The sequence below is a fragment of the Nanorana parkeri genome, unplaced genomic scaffold (genome assembly GCF_000935625.1).
Source record: "Nanorana parkeri isolate BGI_ZX_2015 unplaced genomic scaffold, ASM93562v1 scaffold68, whole genome shotgun sequence".
NCBI classification, from domain to species: domain Eukaryota; kingdom Metazoa; phylum Chordata; class Amphibia; order Anura; family Dicroglossidae; genus Nanorana; species Nanorana parkeri.
The window spans coordinates 590980-613233 of record NW_017306336.1 but is presented as its reverse complement, the minus strand read 5'-3'; the positions used below and the strand labels follow the sequence as shown (position 1 = coordinate 613233).

Sequence of the window (22254 nt, the reverse complement as noted above, 5' to 3'; positions counted from 1 at the left end):
TCCTCCTATGCCTTCTGTGCTCATGGTGCGTGTAGTAGTATAGGTGGGCTGCCAATTCAATCACAAACCACAAGATTCACTGTACTGTACTTCCTATATGTGGAAATGAGCAAAGTAACTAACTGGCATATTAAAGAACAGCCTCATCTTTCAGAGAGTGTCATTGAAATATATTCTACCCAAATGGTAACATCCCTGATGTCCTTATCCTTTGAGATTGATGTAAACAAACAGTCTGCATACTATCATTGTAGTTTCTTTACATCACAGGATATGTTGAAGTGGCTGGTCAGAGAGGGATTATTTTGACGCAGTTACATACTGTAGTTATGTAGTTAGGTTGAGAAAAAAGAAAGAATAGAAAAACCTTCACAAACAGAACTCACAGTTGATCCAGAGGAAGGCAAAACACCCCTATAAAGCATGGTTCAATTTGATGCAACAGGGGAAAAAATCCTTCCTTTTTTAATCTTAAACATGTATTGCAATATACAGTATGTTAACCCTGAATTCCCTGTATGCAGAAGTTTACTAGAGATACAGTACGTGAAGGTTAGCAGTGTGCAGAGGGTTATTCCAGAATTTTCAGTGTTAAAGCAGCTGATTCCAATAGTACTGCTTTTGTAAGTTGAACGCTCTGTATACAAAATACAACTTCTGTATACAGTAAAGGTATATTTTATGATGGTCGTTTATACACCTATATAATGCAGTATTAAGGATTTTTCATATATATGATATTGTATATGCATTTTACGTGTTATGTACATCAGTTTAAGGATACACGTAAATATTGGCCCTGGAATTATTCCTCTCACTCTGGCGTGCATGGCAATACCCAACATGTGTAGCGCTATCGCCGTTTTTGTACGTAGACGCACCCAACACGTGTTTATCTTGGGTGCGCAGGGGACTCTAAACTTTTTTTACAATTACTTTATAAAACTGCTTTTGTTTGTTTTTACTTTAATTGCTAACACCTAGGGGGGCTTGCAAGCCCCCTATGCAATAGCATATTAGCAGTGACAGGTCCTTTTTAAGGTGACACTAGGGGTTCAAAAAACCCATAGTGTCACCTTTTTACTCTAATAAGCTGTTGGAGGCTCTGTAGTTCAGAAGGATAGAATAAAGGCAGAAATTACAACACTGCTTGGTATCCCTGTCCAGGGGAGGCAGCGTTGTCAACCAACAACAAGAATTTTGTTGTGTCCTGTACCTCAAGTGGTGATACCAACATCACAGCTGTTGCTGCAGCCATGATCTTTGTATTATTTTAAACAGCCAGCAACTGGATATCATGTACACGTGATCCAGGCGACTGTAGAGCTGCCTGATTACTTGTATGGGCCTGGGAAGGTTCCAACACCCCACCACCCCTCCAGGGAGCTCAGGACCACACCAGATGACAACAGGATGGTGAGTGGGAACTTAAGTTACCCAATCTGCTCTGCAATCAGTGAACCCTTAAGCGCTGTGCTATAAGCATTTCCAGGTTCACAGCTGTCACATTCTGGTCAATTTGGCCAGGTATCAAGCATGATCTGGGTCTACTGAAACACCTGATGTCTACATAAAGATAAAGAGCACCTCATAGAGGATATATTGTCCGCACACCATTCAGCTTCAGAATATCATTTTTACTGGTATCATCTTTATAGGAATGCCTTAAAGATGATATTCTGAAACTGAATGGTGTGCGGACAACATAACGTCTATGCTGTATACTGCTCCAGTCCCTGTTGAAGTCTGGGATATATTGGTACAGAATGCAAAGCAGATATCATTTAACATAAAGTGTACCTGCCACATGCCAATGCTTTCACAATGGGACTTTGTTAGCCCCCATGTAATAGCAATAAAGTTAAATGAAAAAAATAAAAGGGGGGGGGGCACCATAGTTTTATGCCATTTCTCAGGCATGTGCAATTTTAAGGCTTGACAATGTCATCTTTTCTATTTTACCAAAATTGGGTATTTGTGTGCGCTAAAATTCATTTTAGTTTCTTTTTTCCTTAAAAGATAAATTTGATTAACAAAAATTGCAACTACTGCTTTTTATTCTACAGGGCCTCTGCTTTCAGAATATATATAAGTGATTAGGGGTTATAACTCATTTTCTAGCCAAAAATTCACGTGAAAAATTGTTCTGGTCCTTGAGTGAATAAAGCAATAAAATTGGTGAAATGTGCATGTCTTGCAGAGACGTTTATTTTTATTTTGCCCAGACATGCACTTAAAGCCATGGCTGGCAAACTACTATGACTGAAAGCAAAATTGTTAGCTTAACAATAGCTCCATGCTTCTCTAATGGGCCCCCTGAAAATCCCACTTTGTGAAAGTGCTCAGCTATGTCAGCTTTGATGGGTTGTACCTAAATATTGCATTGTAGGATGGGAGACAGAGCACGCCCTGCAATACCCAGAAGATCACATTTTCTATTATGCTCCTAAGGGAACATCAGGTCAATGCGGCAACGCTGCAAAGGTATGGTACCATTAGGAAGGATGTCTGCTATACAGAACATGTGTTAAATACCGCTTTGACTGGTTGAAAGGTTTATGATAAACTTACTTTTGGTTTACCTGCATTTTGAAGAAAGGCTTCGCAATTGAAAAATGCATTTGGCATTGTCATTATTCCTGTAAAGAAGAAAAAAAAAACAGATCTAAAATTGACAATTAATATGAACATTTACACTTTAAAAAAATGGTAAAACCCCTACAAATTACAGTACACCCCCTTACAGACATCTTCTTTCAGAGGTTTTTACATTCCTTTTTAATCCTTTCTGATCAGTCATATTTAGTAGCAATGCAGATAGAAGGTTGGAGGTACATTATGAATACCTCTAACTAGCAAATGTAAATGAAAGTATCAAAATGTTCTAAAACAAATTGTATTTCCAAGCCTAGTAAAACATGCACATCTCTTCATTATGTAGGCACTGTCACATTTAATAACAATGGAAATTCTTACCTTGAGGTTGGATGTGTATTTTATAGAGTGCTCGTGGCTATGAAATAATGACAAAAAAGAAAGAAGCCTTTTTATTACCAAATAAAAACAACATCATTCATATATTGGAGAGCTTACTCTCCCACTAGCTCTGCAGTGAAAGCAAGTCAGGCAGGACGTTTCGGAGTCTTGCAACAATAAACGTGATGGTGACAGGTTTTTTTGTTTTCAATTTTCATAAAATCTTCAAGTTTTTTTACTTGATTAAAAATACACTTTCTTTTAATGAAAAGAATTTCAGCTGCCTGGAAAAAAAGACTTGTGCTAAGAAAGTGTTTAAAGAACTCCAAGAAATTGTAGTATTACCCCTTGCAGTGGGGCTACCTGTTTGTTTGTATGCAGACAACTCTCCACTCCTCTTTTTGTGTCTAGGTTAAAAAACAAAGTTAGACTCACCTGAAGCTCCAAGTCGGCTTGCTCCTAAACCAGTCCTTCCAACGTCTCTCTCCCCCTCCTTTGCAGCGGCCTAAGGTCCAAAGCGTATAGATGTGAAAAAGATTCCAATGCTGCAGTGGAGTAGACAGGCTGAAGGGAGCACTGAGAAAGCTGGCTGGAAAGTTTAGGGTGAGTATAATTTTGTTACCTTAGCACCTGGACACAAATGAGCACCTAACCCTTGAAGTGCGGGGGTAGCCCCACTGCAATGGTTAATAAAAATACAAAATCCTGGAGTTCTTTAAAGTGACTCTTCCTAATCCCCACACTAGATACAGTGGCTACCTGAGATGTAGCTTTTACAGCATCCTGAGAAGCCTAAATCCTGGGATCCTTATGGATTAAAAGCCACGGACTGAGACTTCACCTTCTACCTATACGGTAGTTGTTTCGGATTACAGTTAACCTTAAAGTCAAATTCAAATAAGAAGGATAACAGTCCTGGACTCTTCTTTCTTCAATCCCTATTGGCTGTTCAGCATGATGGGAGGCCTCATTGTTCAACAATAAGTTGCTGGATACAGAAATGGCTAGCCCAGCCCTTGACTTTATGTGTTACAGCCTGTGTCAATCTCTATTTGTGTTAGACCAGTTTTGCATTAGTTTATTGCAAAGTAAAATCCTCTATAAGTGGGTCTAAGGCAGGTCAGAAGGGAGGTGGACTGCAGGTAAAATGCACATGTGTCTAAAGCTGATGTCAAACTGATGCCATCAACACAAGCCCAAAGTCTGTCATCACATGCCCTTATAATGGCAATGGGAAAGAGGACAGCATTGGATGTACAGCAGATGGATCTTGGTAATCAAATCACCTAGATGAGTAGTAGGTCTATGTGTTTACTGTGACTGTAATACACCAATCTGAAGGGAACATCAAAATGAGGTGCTGTGTGGAGAATGAACGGATTAACATGCCTGCTTAGTTACCTATTGTAAATTGTTTAAAAAATGGGCAACCCATATTATTTATTAAGTCAAAAGAAGTCCCTCAAAATGTGCAACTAAAGGTCCTGCCTAAGAGCAACTAAAGATTGCAATCTTTATTAACCAGAAAATGACAAAGTAACCCTAAGGACAGATGTCAGATTGCTCATATACAGTGAAGCTGACAGTAGAAGGAATTTGTTAGTAGCTACGTTGCCAGTCGTCAAAGGGTTAGCTCTAGTGAAGTCCCACCTGTAAACATAAAGCTGAAGATTTAGGGCTTGTTCACACCATGTCCGGATCATGTCCAGACCAGAACAGTTTGGTCCCAGACCAAAAAAGTATCCCAATGTTTTCCGATGGTATTTCTGGGCTCTGTTCACACCAGCTCAGTTTATTCCGAACCAGACACACAAAATACTGTTTGTCTCATTTTCTCTGGTCTGGAATGCACTGGAATGCATGGAAACACATCAAATACACAGATGCATGCAAACGCACTAGACTGCATCTGTAAGCCCATTTTAAGCTAAAATAATAAATTAAAGCTGCAAAATTGTGGTAAAATCCCAGTAAAAACGCGGCAAAAATGCTACAAAACGCAATGCACCATGTTCCAGATCTGGTCCTGAAAATGGTGTGAACCTGGCCTTAACCCACAATCTTTACTGATTGTGGAGCCCGGGATCAGCGGAACAACGGCGGGGGGGGACGGGGGGGGGACCGATCGGCACCCCATACGCGCGATCGCTTGTATGGTAACAGGCATCGCTGCCTGTTTTTAAATACCGGCCATTTCCCGCTGTCTGAGCTGACGCCCGCTCAGATCTAGAGAGCTCCCGGCCAGCCGTTTTTTTTACTACGGCTGGCCTGGAGGCAGTTAAGCTAAAAAATAAATTAAAAAATTCCTATCGCGTTAAAAACGCAATGTACTATGTTCCAGATCTGGTCCGGAAAATGGTGTGAACCCAGCCTAAAACAAGGACTTCATTCTAAAGGTTTTAGCTCAGTATTACCTAAGCCATTAATTCAGCAATGAGCAATTTGTTCTTAAAACAGAGTAATAATGGTAGTGGGATAGAGGACAGCACTGGACATACAGCAGCAGGATTCTGTTTCCCAAATCACCTAATAAATAAATCTACAGGGTCTATTTATAAACATTTAATAGTTGCCTTGTCGCACTCCTAACCGGAGATCCACAATCGCAGGGGGGTGCTCGTAGTGAATGCGGAAGGCGCCACCAGACAATAACTGTAGATAGATGCCATCAGCACACCAGAATAATTTGAAATACAAAATGTTCATTTATTGAATCATCATGTCACCAGAACAAGCGCTTTTGGTGGCCTAACACGGGGTCGCCATTAGCAGGCTCAGCAACATTATTGCTAAACCTGATGAAGGGGACCCTGGTGGCCCTAAAAGCGCTTGTTCTGGTAACATGACGTTTCAAGAAATGAACACTTTGGATTTCAAATGATTCTGGTGTGCTGGTGACATCTATCTACAGTCATTTATAAACAGTTTCACATAAGATTCACATGACTTTCAACCAGGAAGTCACTCATTTTCTAGATGTGTGAATCCTGGTTGAATTTATTGTATTTTTGATTTATAAATAGACCCCTACCACTATGTGTTTGCTGATATAATGTGTTTTACCACGGCTCTATTGCTGGGCGCAGTTTTGATTTAAAGCCGGTCTTAGGCCAGGAGTGGTAAAAGGCTTTTCAGTCGTATCATTTAAAAAGAAATACTCCGGGCAGAATTATTCTTAACCCTTGTAAGGCTAGCCCCGCACTGCAAGGGTTAAGTGCTCGTTTTCCTCTGGTCCAGTGATGGAATGTCCCTCGGTGACCTCAAGTTCAATACAATGTATAGGACGTAATGACTCACAGAACCTTAGATCGCTGGAGCAGAGTGGAAGAGAGGCTGCAAGGACCGGACTAACAGCTAGCGCTTTGAGGTTCAGGTGAGTATAACTTTATTATACAAGCATTTAACCCTTGCAGTGCGAGGGCAGCCCCACCGCAAAAGGTTAAAAATAATTTTGTCCGGAGTTTCTCTCTAAGCTGGAATTATTTTTGTTGTTAATCACAGAAATCACCATGAGTAAACTCTTGCTCCTGTAGAACGTGAGCAGTTATGAGTGGAGAATATTGATGTCAGTAAAATGACATTGAAAGCAGTGCAGATGTTTGTATTAAAAGGGGTTGTCGTCCTTAATGTGATTCCTAGGCAGAGCTGCAACTCCCAAGAAACACTGCAGCAATTTTGTGTTATTTTCAGCTAGTTGCTCTGAAAGCCATCATAAATGGCTAAGTGGCATAGGTGACACTGTAGGAGGGGGAGGTATACACCTGATGTTCCAAACCTGTCCCCTTTAGCAGCCTACGACTACTCACAAAGAAAAGAAAGGGAACGATGCCATACCCAATGTTTTGCTGCAATTTCTTTAATCTCATGAGTAAACGCTACAGCAAATCTGGAGAGAAGAAAAAGCAAAAGCATTAAATGATACAGACAACTAAAGTCACTTTGTCAACCTGGGTTATTTTTTTAAACATTTCTTATAGATGAAAAATCAAAACTATAAAAGATTCCATGAACTTATCGTTCAAAAGGCATCTGGTTATTTTAAATAACATACTGCTACTGTTACCAAAAAGGCGAAAATGTGACTAAGCATACCTACGCAGAAGCGATCTGGCGACAGGTAAGTCACCAGGATCGCTTCTGTTGTAAAGCCGACAGTCGGCTCTACAAGTTTAAACAGACTCCCGGCGGCAAAAGTCGCCGGGAGTCTGTTTAAACAGCCCCGATGCTAGCGACGTACACTGTACGTCGTCAGTCACGAAGGGGTTAAAAGAGAAAAAATTACTTTTACTGGCTTTATTAAAATTCACAGATACCTTGACTACTTTGGCCACTCGGGCTCAAAAAACGTTAGTCATCACTGCACTGGGACATCTCTGCATCAGAATAGAAACATAGTACGTCTTTAGTTTTCTCATTATGACCAGCCATACACTAATACACTAACAGATTTCTTTTGTTCAACCTGCAGGCTGAAAAGAAATCTAACAGAAGGGCTCCTTACCCAGCCCCCCCACATTGTGTTCTGACAGATGGTGTCTGTCACTGTCAGAAAACACAAACAGTGACTGCGGCCAACCGGCTGCAATCTCTTTTCGGCTGACAATTTTAAGCCCGGCTACTTCAGTAATCGACTTTTGTTAAGCCAGCAAGGCCGCCCACTGTGAGGATTTTGGCTGATTCCTGTGACCTAGATGAAATGCTAATAGTGCCTGGTCAGCTTTAGCCTGAAAACAATGTATGCTACTCTGTCATCTCACAATCAGGGAGGGGTGTCCCCTTCAGAAATAAATCACTTTCAGTTCCTCATTCATGCCTGCCTTTTATATGACTAGCCCAAATCTTCCACTTCCACCTTACAGTTAGTTCCACAGCTAAGGTGTATATTCTGTATAGCAAACAAGTACTTTAGTTATACCGGGACCTGATAATTTGTTCTCTCATAGGTAGAAGTATCTCTATAGGGATTTTAGCTTTCAATAAACTACACCCTTTATATTTGCCTCTCTGCACAGCGTCATCAACATTGCTGGGGCAGCCAATCAAATCATAGGAAGGAGGAGTATTTAAGAAAAATTTAATTCAAAGATGGCAAATGCTGACCTCTATCAGTTTCCAATGACAAATGAGAAAAACTCTGAAACATCAGTAACATTGATTGAATCTATTAAGAAAATATTTGCTCTACGCAGTCCCTCCCCCTTCAACTACGCTCCCTGCCAGTGAAAGCAGAAGTATTCATATTCTTTTGAAATTACAAAAAGTAGAAAAAGGAGAAGCTATTGTATATACTGAAAGTTGAGAGGGAGTTCTTGATGTTCTCAGTCTTCAGAACAACTAGACATTTGAGATATGGTTAAAACATAGGGGAAAACTGTTGCTGCACACACATAGTGTAATAAAGCTAAACACAAGACAGATAATAATGATTGAATACAGATATTATTCATTACAATAATTCTATATATTCTAAAAGCACCTAGTACCTGTAAATATCGACACCTGACTTACTTCAGCCTCTTGTAACTAATCACCATTTCAATAGCAGTCTCTCAGAGGAAAAGGAAGTACTCCAATGTTGGTGTCAGAAGGGAAAAGCAGAAAGAAGACCTTATCAGTCTTTTGCTGCTCCTTCACTGTCCAATCACAGGGTAGGGGTGAGGAGGTTAGCTGTGTTGCTTAAAGGAGAACTATGGGGTAAGTGTTTTTCCCCATAGTTCTCCCAAGGGTCACGGGAGGACACAAACTAGCGTCCTCCCGTCACCCTAGGCTCAGTATACCGCGAGCTACAGCTCGCGGTATACTGAAAAAGCTGCAGCCGGGACGGATCCCGACATTACTGTTGAGATCCACCCAGCTGCGTGATTGACAGCTGGATCTGCCTATCTAGAGGCAGAGCCAGAAGTACCCGCCCGCTCCCCCGTCTGTTCCGCCAGTCAGCGCTGGAAGATCGGAGCGGGGAGTGGGGAAATCCCTGCCGGGAGCCGTGAGTGACAGTCACGGCTCTCTGCAGGGACATGATCAAGAAGTGAGCGAGCGACGGTATGTGTTCGCTCACTTCCCGATCTATTGAGCTGACGTGTGACAGTTTCATTGTCACACGTCGGCTCAAACTATGAGGTTGAGTGAAAATCACTCACATCATAGTTGTCCTTTAAGTATAGCAGAGAAAAGTCAGATGTCCATGTTGGCTGTGCTGTGTTGTAGAGCTGTGTGACCCGACTGCCAGAAATATTAGCAATATAATTCTTTAGCAGGTAAAACAATTCCCATATGTGTAATTCAAATGAATATTTAGCCATTTGCCTGGAGTTCAGCTTTAAAAATCAGCTTTTACTTTGATGATCTTTTATGTGTAATAAAATAAATATAAAAGTAAAATCAAAGCACTAACAAACCAGGATGGGAACAAATACAAGTGACTAAGGGAAGAATTTCGCAACTAGCAGTGATCCTGACATTTCACGCAGAACGGGAAATTCATCTGTCACAGCTTATTCTTAGTGTAAGGAAAGTCTGCATGGCATGTGCTGCTTGCTAATGCACAAGATACATAGCCATTAGGCTAGTCAACAATACAAAACACTTCAATTACCTGGCCTCTTCAAGTACAGCTCCCATAACTCTGCATTTCTCTTCATTTTTCACATCTTCATTGATGTCGGTCCCACCAAATACTGCCCCATAAGGGATTCTATTTCCTTTTAAAACAACAATAAAACATTTCTTTATTAGGTAATATGCACTGTGTGCTATATATACAGACACATATTAAATATAAATACACACACACATACACGCGCTGACCCCCTTCACTTTTTTCAATTGTGTTATATTGCAGCCTGATTTTACAGCTGTTTAAATTCTTTTTTTTTTTCTCCTAATGACAAAGTGAATTTTAGAAATGTCCGGGAATTTAATAAAAAAGAAAAAAACATGTACTTAAGTATTCAGACCCTTTACTCAGTACTTTGATGAAGCTGCTTTGGCAGCAATTACAGCTTCAGGCATTTTTGGGTATGACGCGACAAGCTGTGCACACCAGGATTGGGGGATTTTCTGTTATTTTTCTTTGCAAATCCTCTCAAGCTCAGTCAGGTTGGATGGGGACCGTCGTTGGACAGCCATTTTCAGATCTCTCCAGAGATCTTCAATAGGGTTCAAGTCAGGGCTCTGGCTAGGCCATTCACAGAGTTGTCCCTAAGCCACTCCTGTGTTGTGTGCTCAGGAGAGTTGTCATGTTGGAAGGTGAACCTTTGGTGAAGTCTGAGGTCCTGAGCGCTGTGGAACAGGTTTTCATAGAAGATATCTCTGTGCGTTGCTCCATTCGGCTTTCCCTCAACCCTGCCCAGTCTCCCAGTCCCCGCTGCTGTAACACCCCACAGCATGATGCTGCCACCACGAAGCTTCACTATTGGGATGGCATTGAGCAGGTGATGGGCGGTGCCTGGTTTCCCCCAGACATAACTTCAGAATTGAGGCCAAACAGTTCAATCTTGGTTTCATCAGACCAGAGAATCTTGTGCCTCACAGTCTGAGAGTCCTTTAGGTGCTTTTTTGCAAACTCCAAGCGGGCTCTCATGTGTTTTGCACTGAGGAGAGGCTTCCGTCTAGCCAAACTGCCATAGAGGCCAGATCACTTGAGGGCTGCAGTGATGGTTGTCCTTCTGGAACTTTGTCCCATCTCCACACAGGATCTCTGGAGCTCCATCAGAGTGAGCATCGGGTTCTTGGTCACCTCTCTTACTAAGGCCCTTCTCCCCTGATTGCTCAGTTTGGCCGGGCGACCAGCTCTTTGAAGAGTCCTGGTTGTGCCAAATTTCTTCCATTTGAGAATTATGGAGGCCACTGTGCTCTAGGGAAGCTTCAGTGCAGCAGAATTATTATTTTTGTAGCCTTCACCAGATCTATGCCTTGCAATAATCCTGTTTCTGAGCTCTGCAGTCAGTTCCTTTGACCACATGGCTTTTGCTCTGATACAGTATGCATTGTCAGCTGTAAAGGTGCCCATACACCTTACAATTATCTGCAGATTTTCTGTGGTCAGATGGAAAAAGTGCAACAGATTGGCCCAGGTGGAGATTCCTCCATCCACACAGTTAAGTGGAGATGGAGGAATCTGTTGCACCTTTTCCATCTGACCACAGAAAATCTGCAGATAATTGTAAGGTGTATGGCCAAGGCATTCTATAGAGAGATGTGTGCATTTACAAATCATGTCCAAGCCATGTAATTTACCACAGGTGGACTCCAATCAAGGCGTAGAAACATCTCAGCAATGATCAAGAGCAATGGGAGGCACCTGAGCTAAATTTCAAGTGTTGTTGCAAAGGGTCTGAATAGTTATGCCATTGTAATATTTCAGTTTTTCCTTTTTCATACAATTGCAGCCATCAGATCACCTTCTCATTTTATTTTTTTTTTATTTTGTCTCCAAGTATCTACAATACTGACAAATTAGGATAATGCTTGTATAACCCGGATAACTTCATCTTCCTCCTAGTCCATGCTGGCCAGTGGAAGTATTATTACGATGTCCACACTACACCCTATAGTGTATGGACGGTGACAAGAGTTCTGCCCTTCTATGCCAATGTTTCAAGCAGGTACAGTGGGTTCTTTAAAAGCTGGGTCTACTAGTTACACCCATACAGGACACAGTGGGTGTGATAAGGACAAGCAGTGGGGGGGGCCTATGGCAGTCTAGACATTAAAGTGACACTAAACTCAGGAGTTAAATCTTAAAAATGCATCTAAGTACCTAAGTACTATTAACAAAACGGTTTCTTTTTTGTGCTGTATATCCTCAAATCATCTCTGAATTCATGCTGACACTGTCCTTCCTTCTGGAGGGTGGTTGCTTTTATTCTCGATGGTCCCAGTGTGTGTGGCAAAGTAGCCACTGCTTCAAAATCGCTCCCGTGATGGACTACAATCTCACATTAAGTTTACTAATTTGTAATGAGATTTTAGTCCACCACAAGAGCGAGCTTGGAGTGGTGACTACTTTACAACACACACAGAGACCATGAGGACAGCCTCAGCTCTAATTCAGAGATGATTTGAGGATCTACAGCTGAGTGATACACAAATAAGATACATTATTATTATTAATAGTTAAGTTACTTGAATGTATTTTAAGATTTAACTCCTGAGTTTAGTATCACTTTATTGTCTAGGCCGCTATAGTGTCACTTTAAGGATGAAGTTGCATAATGAATGGCATCACACAACCTAGACATCCAGCAGCTGCTATTGTGATCCACAGGACTTCGGAGCCACATAGTGGGGAATGGGAGCAGAATTATAGTGCTGGATTTGTGGAGAGAGTTCAGTTTTAGGGCTTGTGCAACCGCGTCCATTCAGCCGTTGAACAGTTGTCTTCCATGTGCTCTGTACGTACCATTAATATGCAGTGATGTGCAGAAAAACGCAGCTCAACTGATATGGCGTGAACAAGACTTTAAAGTAATCCTAGCATGCAACAGAGGGCAGCAGTGGAGAAAAACAGAGACTGACCTGTGAGTCGCAAGGTCCACACCACACTAGAGAGCCGGTCACTGCAGACAACTCAACATAAACAAGATCACTAGCCTACTCCTGTGGTGTTACTCTATTGCAGACACACCAAAGAGGTGTCGCTCCATTGCTATTCCCTTGTGGGCAAGCAAGATTCTGCATTATTTCAGCCAGCAAGGGAGCGATGCAAGAAAAGCAGTTAGGTGGTTTAGAATAAGAACAAAAGAATGATTGTCTCTATAGTGAACACTCCCACATACAGCCAGTGAGCTCCCTAGCATTCTTTCTGACCCAGCCACAATGTTAGAAGCTTGTGACTTAGCAGCCTAGTCCTAAAAGCAAAAGTGTGAAAGGGAATCAAAATCAGGGTCAGGTGATCAGAAACAAAATTTGATCTATTGGATTCTGTGGGTAATAATATCTTTTTAGAGGCTCCAGAACAATGACAAAACATCAAAAGATGTCCCATGCTAAAAAAAATGGTAGAAAAGCTGCTACCAAGAAGAAGAACTCCAGTCAGAAATAAGTAATGGTCTTAAAGAAGAACTCTGGGCAGAAATATTCTTAATCCTTGCAATGGTGCACTGAAAGGGTTAATAGCTTGTTTTTCGTCAAAAAAAAATAAAAATACTTACCTGAACCTTGCAGAAGGCTGGCTGTTGGACTGGTGCCTGCAGACTACCCCCCTCCGTTCCAAAGGTCTAAGGTGCTATGAGTGATCGCGACCAATACACTGTAGCTGAGGAACATTTCATCGCTGGAGCGGAGGAGGAGGCCGGTCTAGCAGCCAGCCGGCTACAAGGTTCAGGTGAGTAAATCTTTTTGATTTTAATACAAGACAAAAGTGAGCACTTAACCCTTGCAGTGCAGTGGTGGCACCACTAGAAGGGTTAAGAATATTTCTGCCCAGAGTTCTTTAAGACCATCACCTATATAAACAGATATTGACAGTTAAGAAGATAAAGATGGCGATACATTAGTAGATTTTTTTTTTTTTTTGCCCAGCCTGAGTCACACGTACACATTCCTCAATCCATGCTAAACAGAGTTGGTGGATGAACCTCCTGCTGCAGCAATTGTATTCCACTGAATAACCAAACAGTGACTGCAACAGATAGGCGAGTCACTATTTGGCCAACAGTTTTCCACCCAGATTTTTTTATTGTTAGATGGCTGGGTGTGGACCGGGAGGCTGCAGACAGGGCCACCCTCTAAGTAAATGTTGGCCAGTTCAAGAACCAGACAAAATTCGCTCCGTGTATGCCCAGTTTATGAAAGAAAAGTGAAACATAAATATTAATATCGGGGAATGGACAAAGTGGCTGTTAGATTGATTAGTCCGCTCCAGCAGGACAAGATGGAGGCGCCTAACAGCCAAATAATTAGGTCTTAGGGGACAGGCGTTAGCAGAATTTTTCCACTTTTTGCATAGGTAAGTTATTTATGAGAAGAATTCTTCATAGTGGCAGCAAATTCTGTAAACATTGCCAAACACAAAAAAATTGATTTAAAGGAGAACTATGAGGTGAGTGATTTCCACTCATCATCATAGTAATAGCCGACCTGTGACAAAGAAGCTGCCAGAGGTCAGCTCTATCCATCGCGAAGTGAGCAGAAACATGAAGCCGATCCACTGACTTCCCAATCGTCTCCCTGCAGGGAGCGGTGACTGGCAGCCACGGCTCCCCACAGGGATTCCCCCCTCCCCTCTCCGATCCTCCAGCGCTGAGTGGAGGAACGAATGGGGTAGGGGGCAGACACAGCTGGCTCTGCTTCTAGATAGGCAGAGCCAGCTGTCACTCACGCAGCTGTGTGGATCTCAACAGCATTGTCGGGATATGTCCCAGCTGCGGCGCTCTCAGTATATCGTGGAAAATAGCCCACTATATACTGAGCTTTGGGTCACAGGAGGAGGTTAGTATATGTCCTTTCGTGACCCTAAAGAAAACTATGGGGAAAAATACTTACCCCATAGTTCTCTTTTAAATATTCATGCAGAAAACAGATTCAAAGCTATTAGTATTGCCAAGCACAGTAAAGAGAGACTATTTAGCAAATATGGAGATAAAAACAAGATTATTGTACATGGGAACAGGCTGCAAATCACAATTAAGAGAGCAGTAATGTCATTAATACATTTTTTTTGCGCTGGTTAGCTGTGTGTGCCCTCACTGCTTTGTACATTAAAGCACTTTAACCCATGCATATTTAACAAAATAATTAATGCTGCAGGCTTTCTTAACCGAACAGAAATTTGAATAATTCAAATTCAGGCCTTCGTAGGGTTTTTTTTTTCAATCCTTGCTTATTTAGGTTAATTTGTAATTGCAAAGGAAAATGTGCCTGTAGTCCTAAAACATTCCTAGAGGTATGACTGAAAGATACATTGTAGAGTTCAGCAGTCTGGGGAATATAATATACAGTATAGCACAGCTTAACATAGTACAGCAGATTGTGATGTGTTGATACAGCAGAGAATTGTGTTATTGAAATATCTGTGAGTGGAGCATTGTTGCATTAAATTTACGGCCAACGAAGAAGCGCGTGGTGCATAGTTACATTTGAGGTTGAATAAAGACACATGTCCATCAAGTTCAACCTATTGTCACTGACTGAACGGATGCGTAGCTTGGTCTAGCCGGAGGGTTGGGAGGCGGCAGAGCCCGTGGTGTTGTGCCCCCTGGGGGTGGCGTCCCAGGGGTGCTCAGAAAGTCACTTGGGTGTGGGACTCCACTTTGACTCACTGTGCACATGGACACACACCACATTGCATATTCTGCACAACGCCTCCGAGACAGGCCTTATGGCTAGTTTGGGGCAATATTTTTGCACTCCGGCCCCTAGGGCCTGTCAGCGTGGTTTATTTATTTATTGCACTACATGCACGATTGGAACTTTTTTGTTTTTAAATTTTGACCCACAGATGCAGCGGGTGCAGGTTCCTTCGGGGCCTTTTCCCGATGTGGGGAGGAGATTCTGTGCCCTAATATAGGGTTCTCTGTCTCCTCCCAACCAGGGGGTCTCTCTTCGGGAGAGCCCCCTACCTAGTACTGTGAGGGACCTGTTTCGGCAGGTCCCCAAAGGATCGGGGTCCACAGGCTTTCGCATTGGTGGACCAACAGTCTCAACCCCTGTCAGGAGCCTTGCGCCCCGGGGGGTCGGGAATCGCGGTCCCTTCTTTATTGAAGGACCAAGCACCCTTGTGCACGTTTTTGTGTGCTGTGATTTCACGGTTCACTTTTTTTGTTCACAGGGGATAGTTTTTCGATGCACGTTCCACGGGCTAGCTAGCAAAAAAATAAAATCAAGTGCAACCTATTGTGTATGTGTGTATGGGCCTACTGATGTGTGCGTACAGTATGTATAGGTCTCTGTTTGTTCTCATTCTTAAAAGTACTTGTACCCCCGTATATTACGGTCCCTGAGGAAATCGTCCAATCGCCTCTTGAATGATGCCACATTCTCGGCCGAAATCACAGCACAACATTGCAGTGTTCGGTGAAGAAGCAGTCAGTGGAGAAAAGCACGGGACCAGTGGTGATCAGTGGAGAAAAGCACGGGTCCAGTGATGGTCAGTGGAGAAAAGCATGGGTCTAGTGATGGTCTGTACAGAAAAGCACGGGACCAGTGGTGATCAGTGGAGAAAAGCACGGGTCCAGTGATGGTCAGTGGAGAAAAGCACAGGTCCAGTGGTGATAAGTGGAAAAAAGCACAGATGCAGTGGGGATCAGTGGAGAATAGCACAGATGCAGTGGGGATCAGTGGAGAATAGCACAGATGCAGTGGGGATCAGTGGAGAAAAGCCATCTTTTGGTGCCACCACTTACTGTCTAAATTGATGGATTAAGGATTTTAAAGCGGCTCCTATAGGTAGTTGTGGGTACTGTAGTTTTTTTGCCATTTCATAGGCTCACACAATTTTAAGATTTGACATGTTTGGTATCTATTAGAGGTGCACTGATACTGCTATCGGTGCTGATACTGGGCATTTTCAGACACTCATATTCGTGAAAATGACCCGATAATAAATGGCTATACCGGCACTTTCAATTTTTAAACTGAAGCGGCTGCCAAGATCCCATGTTTGCTTGGGATCTCTGCAGCTTTCCTGTGAACCATGTAGCGCCTATTTACAGCGATTGCCGCACATCATCTTCTTCCTGGGGAACCTCGCCACCCGCACAGCCCTGGGGAGACCCTGCACAGCCCCCTGAGACCATTTACAGCCCTCCTGAAATCCTCCACAGCCCACCTGAGATCCTCTGCTGGAGACGTCAGGCAGACACCCTGTAGCAGCAAACAGTATGTAGCTTCATATTATTCTGCATTGTTGTATACTGCATTGCTGGGATTTGTAGTCGCTCTACAGCTTGGAGTCAGTGACAGAGCTATGAGGTTCGCAGTTAGGACCAGGCCCTGGCACTTCACCATGGTCTTAAAATTATTAGTCTGTATTCAATCACACAAAGCAAATACACAGCTCACATCCACCTCCACAATCTGAGGATCTCATCTGCTTGTCGGGCACTAAATCCAAGTGAAAAAAAAGAAAGCCGCACTCCGGAAATAATGCTTCCATACACAGAGCTCAGTGATCAAGCCACAATGGTGGAACGCTTCAGTGCGTGAAGTTGTGTGACAGTGTACAGCTTATTTATGCTCATGGATTAAACAGCTTTATTTCAGGAGTGTGGCTTTCTTTTTTTTTTCATTAGTCTGCATTGTTTTAGAAAAACTGTCACTTGGCACTAAAGAAAAGGTAACGGTAATTGGTATCGGCAAGTACTTGAGAAAAAGTATTGGTACTCGTACTCAGTCTGGAAAAAATGGTATTGGGGCATCCTTGGCATCCATTTACCCTACACAACTCCATCTTTTTTATTTTACCAAAAAAATATATATATACTTTCTGATTGTGTGCACTCAAATTTATTTTAGTATATTCTTTCCTAAAATATAAATGTACAACATGAAAAATTCCAACTAGCTTATTTTTATTATAAAGGGCCTTGGCTTTCAGAAAACATATAACTGTTTGGGGGTTTTAAGCTGTTCTGTAGCCAAAAAAAAAATCAGATTTTAACATGTGTGTGCAAAAACTTAAAAAAAATTGCTCCACGGAGTGGTTAATACATGACCAGACTAAAGTATAGCCATGACTCTGCCTAGTCATTACAGGAAACAGCAGTGGTGCGTAGGTCAAGAGAAACCAGTAAGAGCTGCAGGGGACCCAGGGGATCAACACTCCCAAAGGTGTTGGTTTCCCAGCAGACATCGAGGAATGATTTCTCAGGATCGGGCAGCGTACAGGAGCTCAGACAGCAAGAAATGTAATTAGTATCTTCTCTTACAGGTATAGCTTGCTTGAATTACTTTTGTAAGGTCGCTTTAAAACTGTTACTGCTTGTTAAGAATGTGTAAATACTTTAATATCTGTAGTTTTGGCACAGGTTCACTTTAAAGCTGAATTCTTTTCTTCTATAGTATGTCTTAAGACAGAAAAAAAGTCTATACATTTACCCTTTATATGCATCCCCAATCCATCAAGCCTTAAGGTAGCATTAAACCCACCTTGTTTTATTTAAAAGTATTCACTTACATATGGAAAACCTACAGCAACCATAGTTTTTTTTTTTTTTAATACATCCCCATTCTCTTACTTTTATATAGCAGTCACACCTTATGGATGTTCACTCGTTCCTTCAACTTCTGGTCGAAGATGGGTAGCGCACACTGTAGTGGTCACATGACTACTCACATACACAGTGCTTTGTCCCTTATCCCACTGATGGCACTGCACATGCGCACTGCCTTCCCAGACCCGCCCATGTAAGCTTAACGCAGTCCCTCTTCGGTCTTTGATAAAACAGTGCATGCACGCCCTTACTGGGTTAAAGCAGACACACCTTAGTAGCATCACATGACCACCCTCACCCATAGCACCATAATAACAAGGCACATGTGTGCTCATCACCGGGTGAGGCGCTCATGTAAGGTTGGCTCCATCGGACCCTGCAAAGCAGTGAAGCCACCCTCAAGACGGTAATAGGGTGCAGAGTGACTTCAAATAAATATTGTAAAGAAATGACAGGCTGCACGCAGAAAGCAAAGAGCAAACATGGCAAGTCCTATAGTATGCTGCTATCACATTTTACATTGAGGCTTTAATATCACCTTAAGGTAGCTGAGAAATGATAGTGCCAGGCATGTAATGTAATATTTCTTTGCTTTACTTCTTTTACCTAACATGTGGCTGTGTTGTCTTCAATTGTAAATGCACAGCAAAATGTAAACCAATTCTTTCTTTGATTCTAGCAAGTAAATAGAACTGCAATACGTTACCCAGCAATAATTTTCCTGCTTTGTACAAATGGATGATCAGCCCAGCATCAAACTTTTTCTGGGAAATAAGTTTTGCCACTTCTAATGTGCTCTCCAAACCAGCGGCGTCTCGGAGCTCACACTCATGTCCTGCAGCTTCAAGATGACTCCTGAATGGAAAAGGGGAGAGATAATATCACAACTTAGACACAAATAAAGGCTTGTAAAGTTTTAAGAAAACCTGTCACCAGATCACCTTACTATAGGGGAAGTGCCTACTACACTAAGTTATGCTAGCTTTTAAAGGGTTAGTCCACCTAAGACTGATATTCAAGTTTTGAGTAGATGCCAAAGGTTTGAATCAAGCACTAGCACATTATATCTTTCATGTGCTCTGGTGACATATCAGCACCTTGATTTTCTTATCACTAATAATAAGTAGGTGTCTCATTCTCTTTATACTTTTTATTTGTTTTTGCCCCCTGTTCAAACTTGTAGCATGTGAACGCACATCGCTTTTTAAGGCGCATTTTGCAGCAAGTCAGCCCATTAATTTCAATGGGCTGCCCAACGCAAGGCAAAGAAGCAAATGTACCAATCTGACCTGTAAACTTCATGACTGCACATTTATCATGCGATAACATATGTGCATTTTTACTGCCGCGTTTGGGTTGCCAATGCGCACGTTCCCAAGCACAGCAAGTGTGAACAGGGCCTTAAACTATAGAGATTGCCGCAAGAGGACAAGGGCACCCACACCAGGAGTGACAGGTTGTATGCTTCAACTCCCACAGGACATACTGCAGCAAAAATTGGAGTCTTACTAGTCTAGGGCTTATACTGATGGGACCATGATTGGAGAATGTATCTTACAAGAGGGCAGCTGACAATTTTTAATGCTTGAAAATAATTTTGCCTTTTTTTTCTTTTAGGCAGGACTTGCCCTTCAATGAAAACAATACTGTTTCTAAGGTTACACTATCCCATGCAGCTTAGGGTTCGTTCACACCAGATGCAGTGCGTTTCCGGCCCGGTTCTGGCCACGATAGGAGTAGAACTTTTTACATGTACAAGACGAATACATTTTCATTAAATAAATTCTCACAAAATTCCATAACAATTAGGCCATTTACTATACTATGTTATAATTGTATTTGTTTTGTTCAATTTTGGTGTGTTATTTTAAACAAAAGTTTGGTTAATTTATTATAATGGCTTGGAGTTTTTCAGTTCAGGTTATTTTAAATCCACAAAACTAATTAAAATGTCTAATATAATACATACAATTAAAAAAAAACCCAGATTAATTGAAAAAATAAATTGGCCAACTAATTGATTATGAAAATAATCAATGAAAATAATCAATTAGTTGCAGCCCTACTCTTTAGTTTTTTTTTTTTATTCTTTACTTAACATTTTGAAATACAAGATAGAAAAACTACAAATACAGGGTAGAGAAGAGAAGTCTTAAGTTTGTTTAAGATAGTTTACGGATTATAAATGAGATACATTTCTGAATATATAGCGGTCTCAGGGCCCAGTCACACCATCAAGAGCGCATTCCAGTGCGTTCGCCCTCTGGTACGCACAGGAACGCAACCCGGCTGCCTTACTTTGTTTTGGGGCGGGAGCCCAGATAGCAAGGATAACTTGCCACAAACTTATGCCAGGGTTAAATTGTAATTCTTGTTAACTTGCTGCACACATTCCTGGCAAGTTGTAGACTTGCAGAGCACTTACAGCACAAGTTCTAGTTGACACTTTTTGAAGTAGTAATTTTGCTTGGCAAGTCTACAGTGAGGCCTGGTTCACACCTGGGCGTTTTAGGCCCCGTTCACATGTAGCGAATTATCGCGCGATTTCCGCCGCGATATCGCGCATTTTTGCCGCGCGATATCGCGAGAAGTCGCTGGCCAATGCTATTTAATGGAGCTGTCTTAACTCCATGTCGCGCGTCGCAAGTCGCTTCTACCGGACCCTTTTTTCGGCGGATTTTGCGCGATTTTGCCTTTTTTCTATGGAGCCCGACGGAGATGGTCGCGCTACCGTCGCTGGATCGTCGCTGGAACGGCCGCGCGGATCCGCTGCAAAAGGTATGTCGCTACGTGTGAATGGGGTCTTACAGCGCGTTCCTACGCTCTGTAAAACGCTCAACATGTGAAAACCAATGATTGCCTATGGGCATGGTTCCCACCTGGGCGTTGTACAGCGCATAGGAACGCGCTGCAAAGCGCCCTACGCCCAAAGAAGTACAGGAGCATCTTTGGGCGTATTTGCGTATCCACTGGGAACACCCTCGCGTTTTATTTTACCGCGAATCGCAGTAAGACGCGCGGCACGAAACACGCGACAAACGCGCATATTCGATACGCCTAGGTGTGAACCCAGCCTAAGAGTCCTGCAGGTCTTAGCAAGTGCTCTGCGAGTGTACAGCACTTTTGCAAAGCACGCTGGTCTGGAGACTTGCAATGCAGACCTGCTGTAATTGTGCAACTTTTATCAGATTGCAGCATTGTTTGCAGATCGCACTGGACCAGAACGCAGGCACTAATGTGCCACTCGTTCGGGTGCCGGCGATCGAACTGCAGGCGGGGGGTGTGGCTGCAGTGCCATTGAGTTCAATGCACCACCACGCCCCCTAACAAAGTGAGCCGACCAGGTTGCGTTCCAGATGCCGAACGCACTGGAGCGTACTCTTGATGGTGTGGCTGTGCTCTCTATATTGTGCTGACATTGGTTTTCTCAAAACAGAGATTGAAAACAGGTTGTTTCAATATTTTTCTAACCCAGGGGTGCCCATTAGGTAGATCGTGATCTACCAGTAGCTCTCAAAGCTGATGCTGGTAGATCACGAAGGGTGTGAATGGCGGCCCCCTTATTCCATTTTGGTCTATTTATTTAGCTGTGCACACACATGATTACCTATTAGCCTGAGTATGCTGAACCAAGCTCCCTGACACCTTTATGGTTGATACTGGTGGTTGAAGTGCTATGTATTACATCAAAGAATATTACTTTACACAGCCTGTTGCACTGCACTGTTTGCAAAATACAGCAAGGTGAGCCAGGAGAGAGAGCGTGAGGAGAGACAGCCAGGAGAGCAAAGAGAGACAGCCAGGAGAGAGAGCAAGTAGAGAAAGTCAGGAGAGAGCAAGGAGAGACAGCCAGGAGAGAGCGAGCGAGGGAGGTTTTTTTTTCATTGGTGGATCTCAAGTAGCTCATCATTTGAAAAGTAGATCTTAACACAAAAAATTGTGGGCACCCCTGTTCTAACCATTTAGTTGTCCAATATTGCTCTGTGGCTGCACGCTTTAAATAACAGTATGTTAGATCTATAACGATAAAATTACCCCAGACCTCAGTGTGCTCTGATCACCCCGTACACCCCAACCCTAGTGAGAATTAACAGTCAGTCTGTGTCACTATAGAAAGGTGGGGGGG

At 42.5% G+C, this 22254-nt stretch overlaps 1 protein-coding gene across 2 annotated transcripts in view; it reads right to left on the bottom strand.

The window, feature by feature from the left end:
- The window catches only part of GLT1D1 (glycosyltransferase 1 domain containing 1), an 82830-nt gene that overhangs the window by 59557 nt on the left and 1019 nt on the right, over window positions 1-22254 (bottom strand). The window contains exons 2-6 of one of the 2 annotated variants that reach the window (XM_018576490.1): window positions 18835-18983; window positions 9569-9674; window positions 6811-6862; window positions 2977-3013; window positions 2583-2639 (exon numbers count right to left, since the gene is read on the bottom strand). In XM_018576490.1, coding sequence (XP_018431992.1) covers window positions 2583-2639; window positions 2977-3013; window positions 6811-6862; window positions 9569-9674; window positions 18835-18983 — 401 coding nt within the window. The remainder of the gene's footprint in view (window positions 1-2582; window positions 2640-2976; window positions 3014-6810; window positions 6863-9568; window positions 9675-18834; window positions 18984-22254) is intronic. The other variant, XM_018576491.1, reaches the window with a different exon arrangement.